Genomic DNA, 10,140 nt, shown 5'->3' with positions numbered 1-10,140 from the left:
TATTGATAGGGGACACGGAGCCCATTCTAGCACAGGGATTCCACTTACCTATAGATAGGGGACACCGAGACCCTTCCTGCTTCTATGATTCTGCTTGTCAATGGATAGGGAGCACGGAGCCACTTCTTAGTTCTTTGATTCTGTTTGTCGATTGATAGGGAACATGAAGCCCCTTCATAGCTCTTCCCTTTCCTTAAATCCTCATATTGTGTCATGTTGAAATGATGGAATATTTTGCTAGTAGAATATGAAGAGAATTAAAAAGAAAATACATCTGACACATGATTGAAAAATGAAACCAAAACTACAGTTTAGGAAGTTCACCCCATTGGTCCATATAGCCAATATTGGTTTAATTTAACCCTTTAATGTATTAGCATTATATTAGATTTCACTTCATTAACTGCACACCTGAGAGGTGGAAACTTTTAATATATAATGCAACACAAAGTAACAAATGGTAGTTAATAAAGGAGGGAATGAATGTCCTGACCTGACCCATGAAAGGAGAAGGAGATGGGGCAAAACTTTGGACCAATGTTTAGAAAAGAGATGAGCTGAAGTGTGTGCCGGCATAATGAAATCAGCTCTCCATATAAATATATATATAATATAAATGACCCTCCGTGTCTGATCTCTGTCCAGCTTTAGTTTAGGTGACAGAATATAAATATATACACAAGGTCTGTCTATGAAATAAGGAGATGTGTTTTTATCTCTTATACGAAGCATTGAGATGATTCAAATCTCTCGCCATGAATGTGTAAACTTCTCCAAACACGCAGAAAAAAAGCCGGTGCTCCCTGTGTTTAGTTTTGTGTCAGTCACTGTTTAATGGCGTTGCATGAGCTGAAATCATGAGAAGTGTAAAAGTTTCACAATGTTTCAGTTAGACATTTTTAGTAAAATTTCACACCAGAGCAAAAAGAGAGCTGCAAGGAAATTTGCGCTGACATTCTGCAGCAACTTGAGGTGGAGCCGAACCTTTTCCATAAAGTCATCACTTGGTGCCGAAACCCGGATCTTCCAGTATGATCCTGAAACCAAACCACAGTCACTGGAAACACCTTCATCACCAAGAATCAAAAAAGTCCAAATTCACAGCCATGTCATCGTGTTTTGTGACATGAAGGCGTCATTTTGGCAGAATGGGTTCCAGAAGACACAACAGTGACCCAACATTATTATACGGAAGACAAAGCTGAGAGAAAGAGTCAGGAAAAGACGGCAGAAATGTGGGAAATGGTTTCATTCTTCATCAGGGCAATGCTCCTTCTCACACAGCACTTTCTGTGACCGACAAACACATTACTACGCTGGAACATCCTCCATATTCACCAGATTTGCCACCTTGGGACTTATTTCTTTTTCCTAATTTGAAATTGGAGAATAAAGGAACANGCTTTGTGTCAATGGATGCAGGAAAGAAAAAAACATCAGAAACTGATCTGCTCCATGACTTCAATCAGTGGAAAACAAGACGACATTGGTTCTTCATTGTGAATGGAGAGAATATTGAAGGGGAAAAATATTAAATTGTTATAATTATTAAATAAAAGCTATTATATTAGTCTCATTATTTCATAGACAGACCTTGTGTGTGTGTGTATATGTATATATATATATATATATATATATATATATATATTCTCTTTTTAGGTGTTTTGGTTGTTGTGTTGGTCATCTGCAATGTAACATTGATAGTTTTGGCCCCATTGTGCTCAGACTGACGGCCATTACAACCCGCAGCTGTTGTGTTCATATGGATCCCAGTTGTGCTCTGTATGTAAACAGAAGGAACACGTGTTGGACATGCAGCCTTTGTGGCCCCGGCAGCCACCTGTCTCTCCTCCTCTTCTATAGACAGGTTGCTGCTGGCTGTATAAAGGAGCCTCTTACCCCGGGACAGCTGTGCTGGTGCCTGGGGTCTCTATGGAGGGTCCACAGCTGCAGCAGAGAGCCGGCTGTCTCCAGGCCCCATACTAACTCCCAACACAGGCGATTTTACAAGAGACGGCTGATAGACTTTGTCTGAGACCGATGTTTAGTACGGTAACCTAAGCCAACCAATCAAAATGTTACTTTTACTGATTGACCTAAATGAAACCAACTAGTTGCATAAATATAAACTCTGCCCCGAGACTGAATGGTCATGCTGTACTTTGAACTTGAAATTTTGTTTGATTTAAAGACAATGTTTTGCATTTTGTGCATTATTTAATGTTACCATAATATAAAAAATACAAATAACAAAAAGTTACAAAGTAGTAACGTGTTAATATTATGCATTTGTCCTTCTAGCCAGTAGGTTAATAATTTTACATTTGCAGGAATTTTGCCAAGTTTGTTTGTTTAATGTGCAGTAGTTGAGAATGCCCTCTGACACTATTTGAATGGCTCCAGCTGAGGTTTCAATCAGACAAGGCCATCCTTAGCTTCTGTACAGACTATCCTGAGTGCTCTGGGAATCCTTTGTCATGTATAAAAGGTTTATTTGAACAATGAAGATTGTGTATTTTATTTTTAAATATTAAACATTGTCTAAACTAAATATCCTTTGATCTCAAATCATTAGAATATTAACAGATAATAGAGTAACTTTTCTGGCCAGTGTATTTTCAGCATTGGTCATGCAATACCCAGGCACACTGCAGAAATTCAGCTCCGTCACCAGATATTGTATCACCAGCTTTTGGTATTTGGGGAATCTGATGGGGCATCCCATATGATCTAAACACAGGCAGGGCTATGAATCCGGAGCAATTGTTCAATTCTCACCTTTGCATGTCTTTGTCCTTAGGGACCCCCCTGATCCTCCTCCTCCTCCTGCGGATGGGATTCACAAATCTCTCTCACTTCTCTCCTTTCAACGTTTCCCAATTCTGTCTCGTCCATCCCTGCCTAAAGGGTGAGCAGGAGCGAACACTTCGGGCAGAAGTCTGTACAAACCCCTCGTCTTTTCCTTTCTGCATTAATATATAACAACATGGAGATGACACCTTCATCCTTTTCTGCTTTTACTAATGTAATGAGGAACTGGCTGTCATCCTCATCCTCTCCCTCCTGCAACAATGTAACAATATTCAGTTTCCTATTACCCTCATCTTCTATCTCCCTTACTATTGTGAAACTGCCACTTAGGCTACGCACACACGTCAGATGTTGGCGAGAATCTGGCGTGTGTACGGCCCACGTCATTCATCGTCTGTGGATCCGACCTGGCGGATCCACGGACGATGAACGAGGAGCGATCCTAATGCAAGATAAGAGGTAAAGCGCACAGCAGGGTGCCGCTCCATCGCTCTCCCCTCTCCATAGAACGGTGTATGTACAGCTCTTTTTTATGCATCGTGCGGTTCTTATTGTTGGAAAGGATCATCACAGATCCTTTCCAACGACAAGAATTGCACATGTGTACGCAGCTTTACCCTCATCCTTTCCTTCCTATACTAATATAACAGTAAGGAGCTGCCGCTTACCTTCTGCAACAATTAGCTTCCTATTACCCTCATCCCCCTCTTTCTGTACTGTTGTAACAATACGGAACTGCTATTTACCCTCTTTTGCTGTAATATAACAAGAGACTGCTTCTTACCCTCATCCTTTATTTCTCATATTAATATAACAAGAGACTGCTTCTTACCCTCATCCTTTATTTCTCATATTAATATAACAATCTTCCCTTCCTGCCTGTGTAATATTTAGAAACTTCTACTTACCCTCCTCTTCTCCCTCCCGCACTATTGTAACACTAAAGAACACTGCTTAACTTCTCTTAACTTATCTTCTCACTTCTGCAACCATTTGCACACAAAGGATCTGCCACTTACCTTCTTTTACTGTAATATGACCAGGAACTGCTTTTTACCATCACCCCCTTCCTCCTCTACTAATAGAACAGTAAAGCTGCGTACACACGTGCAATTTTTTATTATCTTTCAAACGATAAGAACCGCACGATGCATGAACGAGAGCTGTACATACAGCACCGTACTGCTCTATGTAGAGGGGAGGGATGAGAACGACGGTGCGGCACCCTGCTGCGCACTCTCCCCCCTCACTTGCATTAGGATCGCTTGTCGTTCATCGTCCATGGATTCGCCAGGACTGATCCACGGACGATGAACGACACGAGCTGTATACACGCTAGATTCTCGCCCGATATCTGCCTTGAGCTGATTATCGGGCGAGAAAAATTTGACGTGTGTACGTAGCTTTAGAATCTGACACTGACCCTCCCTTTATTTCTCCTGTACTAATATAAGCATAAGGAACAGCCACTCATCCTCATCCTTTTTGTAATGATGGAACATTGAGGTCTCTCCTCCTGCCTGCGCTGCATGTTTCTTGTATTTCCCATGTAGTATAATGCTCCTCCGAGCCACAAAGGCTGCAATGGGAATTTGGAAACTTATAATAACCTCCCATTGCTGGAATTCTGCTTTCTGATTTTGTTCCCTAGAATTAAAGCTTGCTTAAGGTTTTCACAAAAGCTCATTTGCCTGTTATGAGCCGTAGTTGAGTTCTACTAGCTTGGCTGATGACATATAGAAGATATTTGGATCTTGCATGGCCAGACCATTGAAGCTCGGTGGTTTGTGTGTGGCTTCTATATTAGCTGCAGTCAGTTACATTAGGGGCCCCAGACTGGTGATACAGAAAGAAATTTTGCTTTACGTTTGCCCTTCATTTGCATTTGCTCATATAAGAGCCATAACTTGGGTCCGTACTGCAGGATATTACTCACCGATTCCTTTTTCTTTGCAGACAAACTCAGGCCGTCAATCCAGTGCGCCGGAGATCATCGACGAGAATGTCGCTGGTAAGAAAAATGTGCTGTGATTTGGTGTCCGGTATTTTGTATTCTCAATTAGTTCTCTGCTCAACTCTCCAAAGGCCGATGTAAATCAGAACTGCTCCCTGTACACCACAATCGTGGAACAGAGAGCAGGCCAATGTACAAAATATTTGCCTCCTAAGGATGTCCACTCTGAAACATGACATCTGGCGTTATCGCCAAAATATTCTCAGAAGTTGTACAAAAACAATTCTGGACTGTACACTGCCCTCTCTTGCAGGATCTGCAAATCAAAATAAAAACTTCTATCCTGGTGGCAAATGTAACATTTTCGATAAACCTTCATATAGGGATGAGCGAGAATGCCTCTGACAGTCTTGAAAAATTTCCTGGAACTTCCGATCAGTCCGCGAAATTTCGGCGAACCGATTTTGCAAATTCTGTTAAAGTCAATGGGGAAAAATTCAGACATGCCTCCAATCAGCTTTGACCGCAGCTTGCCGCGGTCTAGGTTCACACAGTCCCTGGGCTGTACTTATCAATGATAAGTACAACCCAGGGACCGTGGGAACCTGGACGATCACAGCTGAACTCATATGACCTCTCAATGGAGATTCTCCATTGAGAGGTCATATGAGTTCAGTATGCCTACGGTCACAGCTGATTGGAGGCACGTACCTCCAATCAGCTATGACCGCAGGTTCCCACGGTCCAGGTTTGTACAGTCCCTGGGCTGTACTTTTCAATGATAAAACCGTCACAGCTAAACTGATATGACCTCTCAATAGAGATTCTCCATTGAGAGGTCATATGAGTTCAGTACTGCATTACCGCCCCCTCCTTTTTCCCTTGTTCGTTCGGCGAGAAGACAACCCCATGGCGAATCAGAAGGCCGTTCTTGCTTACATGGTAAGCGTTTGGTAAGCGAGAAAGCCCAATTCGTCGCCAGATCAAAATTAAAAATCTCGCTTGCTTATCCCTACCTTCATATATATACATTCTGGCTGCAGAGACTTTAATGTTTAGGTGTTTTCTTTACATATGCTTTCCCCATGTACATAATTAGAAATGTGTTTACATTGATCACTTTCATTGCATGTCTTTCAAAGACAAATGAGAAAATTTCATAATAATTTGTAATCTGCCAAATAATCAATTTTTAAGTAGTTACTTGATGCTCATAGTATCACAATATAACCCGTGGGAAATAACACTTTCTTGATTTTGCAGCCAAAGCACCAGCCATATATGATGCCACCTCCACAGATGCACTACAATGGACACTACAATGAGCCTTACACCTCTTCACAAGGTGAATTTATATCATTTAGCAATGACAAAGTTATTTTCCAATAAAAAGCCTCATAGCAGAAATGTTAAATTTGTTTCACATGGGGTGTAGAGGGATGAGAGCTGCTAAAAGCAATTAAAATGCATCATGTGAATTATGTACATGAAAGAACAGTTTACTATTACAGGTAGTCCCCGGGTTACATATGAAATAGGGACAACAGGTTTGTTCTTAACTTGAATCTGTATGTAAGTCGGAACAGGTACGTTATTTTAATAAATGTAATTAGGACAGATGTTTGTCTCAACATATTATTAGGCAGCGTAGTGTCAGTTACTGTATAAAATCCTCAATGTGAGTTAATCACAAAGAAAAAACATTCATTAACTTCTGGAGCAAGCTGTGCTTTATTACGCAAAATGAAACAACTGCCGAGTTTGTCTTGGTTACAAGAGCTTGCAGAAAGAGCTCACCCTCTAACATCACCCACAACCTCAGCTGTGTTTAGCAAAAGATTTCTTCTGCAAGTCATGCAAACCGCCTCCGTCCTGCACACGAGCAAGTAGGGAAGCCTGTTCGTATCTAGGAGTAGTCTGTATGTTGGATGTCCTTACCTCAGGGACTACCTTTATGTGAACAATATTTATTGTATCACATTTTTGAATCCCTCACCTTTTTCCTAAAACCTTTTTCTCAGTGGTTGCAAGGAGATGGCATGTTGAGCATTTTAGGTCCCAACTTAAATCTGCCAAGGGTTCTCTTTTTTTCTAAATTGTCCCATCTAGAATGGATATCCTCACTGGAGTATTTCCAATGTGAGAGCTTAAAAATTTTAATTCTTCTATCAATTTTAGTCCATATGACAATATTGAGCAAGCAAAACAGAGAGGTTGAATCTCTCTAGTGGGGTAAAGCAGAACCTTTGCCCTACAACTTACCGACCAAAATCAAACAGCTATAAGGGTAATATGCAGTAACCGTCCATAGGCAGCTATTAATTTTCTCTTTGTATTTGCAGACAATCTTCCTGTGTTTGTCAGCAATCAGAACGGATATTATTATCACTCTCAGACCAGCTTGGATCGCAGCCCTCATGACTACAATGGTAGAATCCGGAATGGCAGCGTCTACAGCGCTCACAGCACCAACTCCCTCAACACCCAGCAGCACTTCATGCAACCATCTCCTATGTCCTCCAATCCCAGCATCACCGGAAGCGACATTATGAGGCAGGAGTACATCCCCACCCACCGGCACAGTGCCCTTATCCCTCCCTCTTACCGCCCCACTCCTGATTACGAGACCGTGATGAGGCAGTTGAACAGGGGTGTCATGCATTCGGACAGGCAAAGTCACTCAATGAGGAATCTCAACATTGGGAATTCCTATGCCTACAGTAGACCGGACGCTCTGGTGTACAGTCAGCCTGAAATCCGAGAGCATGCCCAGTTCACCAACCCGCAGTCCCATCATTATCCCTTTAACCTGAACTATAGTTTCCACAGCCAGTCTCCATACCCTTACCAAGCCGAGCGACGGCCAGTAGTTGGAGCTGTTAGTGTCCCGGAACTGACCAATGTCCAACTTCAGGCTCAAGACTACCCAGCCTCCAACATCATGAAAACTCAGGTATACCGGCCTCCACCACCATATCCCTACCCACGTCCAGCCAACAGCACCCCAGATCTAACCCGACATCACACAAGCAGCAGTAACCCTGACCTCATCACTAGAAGGGTCCACCATTCGGTGCAGATGTTCCAAGAGGATAGCCTTCCTGTGGCTCATTCCTTGCAAGAAGTCAGCGAGCCATTGACTGCGGCCCGTCATGCCCAACTGCAGAAGAGGAACAGCATTGAAATCGCCGGGCTCACTCATAGCTTCGAAGGGATGAGAGTTAAAGAGCGGACTGCCTCTTCCTCCGCTGCCAATGTGGCACCACAAAGGATCATGCCAACGGATTCACCAACGAACGTTTACATTGAGCGCACGAAAGAGGAACAGGGAGCTGAGCATGAAAGAGGCCGTTACGGGCACAAAAAGTCTCTCTCAGATGCCACTATGCTCATTCACAGCAGTGAGGATGATGATGATGAGAATGAAGAAGAAGACAACAGGACGAACGTCTCTCAATCCGCTCACTACGATCGATCCCAGCTACGAACTGTCATGGAGACCTATCCAGATGAGTCGGAGCCCAGCTACCCATACAGCTCAGTGCCAGTCAATCATTTACATATCTATGAGCACAAACCAGTGGAGGTGGAGAAAGAAAGGCGGCAGACCACTGTCAGCCCCCTACAATTTACCGGAGACTTCCTGTTCAACAGAAGAGGGAACGGCACGATCCCACCGTCTGTGTCCGAATCCAATCTCACAGCCGGCACGGTGACCTATCGAGTGAAAAAGGAGCCAATGAAGAAAAGGCCGGTGTCTGATGTCCTGTCTGGAAAGAAGGACATTGTTGAGGGCCTTCCTCCTTCAGGGGTAAGTACACTTCTAATTATTTTAGATTTGTTGGAAAACCTTTTAATATTAATTGATTTGAAATGAAAACTTTAATGGTTTGGTGTCAATTTATGGAGCTGTAAGTTTTTCCCCTCATTTGACGTGAGGGGCAAATCTTAAAGAAAAACTAAACTGAAAACAGCCAAAAAAAAAATACAGACGGCATCTGTCCAGGGGCCGGCGCTGCCATCTTCTCCTCTTCTTCCTGGTTCTTCATCCTACGTCACCAGACCCACCTAGGATCACCTACGAGAATTAGGGGGCAGTGCTGCACTCAATTTTTTTTTAAAAAAAGGGTGTTGCACTTAAAAAACAAAAAACAAAACGGTTGTCTACCGTTTTATGTAAAGTGAAATTTCTGACTTAAGTTACGCTTTAAGTGCTTTGCTAAAAAAAAACAAAAAAAAACGTATGCTTTTCTAGAAGCACAGAATACATCTGGCTATTAAAGGAATGACACCAGTGACTGTTTATCCAGTGAACATCTGATTGTCTCATGGGATCAGGAAGGAAGTTTTTTCCTTGTTGGAGGATAATTATCTGTGTATCAACTATAGGGTTTTATCTGAGATATATTCATTACCTTAATGGTTGAAGCTGATGGACTTATGTCTTTTTTCAACCTAAATAACTATTTAATATTTTATAATTGTTTAACAATTTCTTACTTTAACTAATTTCTTCTCTTACTTAACTTTGTACCTTGACTTTTTAACTTTTTTTATGGTTGTAACTATGTTTTTGTACTCCTGTAGGGTTTGAAAAAAGGCATCCGGACAGAAGGCAAAAAATTAGGCCCTTTAAAGCTCGCAGCTTGGAATGGTCTTACGCTGCCCCGCACGCCGCTACATGATGACGAAAGGGAGGAACAGAGTATAAAAGCGTCCAATGATGAGCGGGTAACTAGCAGTTATAGAACAATGCAATGTTTATGGCACTTTAACACAAGAAAATGTTTAGTTAATACTGCTTAGGTATGGATTGATTTTGTTTACTGAACGGATTAAAAGCATTTTAAATATAGTTAGTATGAATACCTAAAGATGATTTTTTAGTTTAATGTAGTCAGAAACTTTCATACTGGAGTAGGGTAGGGGGTTGCTATAAACTATTTAGGGTTCTATTTCTTTACACAGCACTATCGGTGTTGCACTGCAGAGAAACTTATGGGAAGGGAAGCTCAAGGATGACCTCATTATCTGCCATCTTCCTGGGTCCCTGTGTCCTCTGCCACCTTCCCGGGTCCCTGTGTCCTCTGCCACCTTCCCGGTCCCCATGTGCACTGCCACCTTCCCAGTCCCCATGTGCACTGCCATCTTCCCAGTCTTCGTGTCCTCTGGCACCGTCCCAGTCCCTGAGTCTCTGGAACCTTCCTGGTTTCCTTGTGTGCTCTGCACCTTCCCAGGTCCCTCTGTGCTCTGGAACCTTTCCAGTTTACTCTGTTCTTTGGAACCTTCCTGGGTTCCTGTGTCCTCTGCCACCTTTCCGGGTCCCCGTGTCCTCTGCCACCTTTCCGGGTCCCCGTGTCCTCTGCCACCTTTCC

The 10,140-nt window shown here is 42.6% G+C and overlaps 1 protein-coding gene across 1 annotated transcript in view; it reads left to right on the top strand.

The window, feature by feature from the left end:
* The window catches only part of PTPN21 (protein tyrosine phosphatase non-receptor type 21), a 42,699-nt gene that overhangs the window by 23,536 nt on the left and 9,023 nt on the right, over positions 1 to 10,140 (top strand). Inside the window, exons 11-14 of the mRNA XM_072427669.1 lie at positions 4,768 to 4,822; positions 6,029 to 6,110; positions 7,108 to 8,576; positions 9,353 to 9,496. Of these exons, the coding sequence (XP_072283770.1) occupies positions 4,768 to 4,822; positions 6,029 to 6,110; positions 7,108 to 8,576; positions 9,353 to 9,496 (1,750 nt within the window). The remainder of the gene's footprint in view (positions 1 to 4,767; positions 4,823 to 6,028; positions 6,111 to 7,107; positions 8,577 to 9,352; positions 9,497 to 10,140) is intronic.

The sequence above is a fragment of the Pyxicephalus adspersus genome, chromosome 12 (assembly GCF_032062135.1).
Source record: "Pyxicephalus adspersus chromosome 12, UCB_Pads_2.0, whole genome shotgun sequence".
NCBI lineage: Eukaryota > Metazoa > Chordata > Amphibia > Anura > Pyxicephalidae > Pyxicephalus > Pyxicephalus adspersus.
The sequence above is the reverse complement of the archived record's forward strand: the minus strand, read 5'-3'. Positions and strand labels throughout refer to the sequence as shown.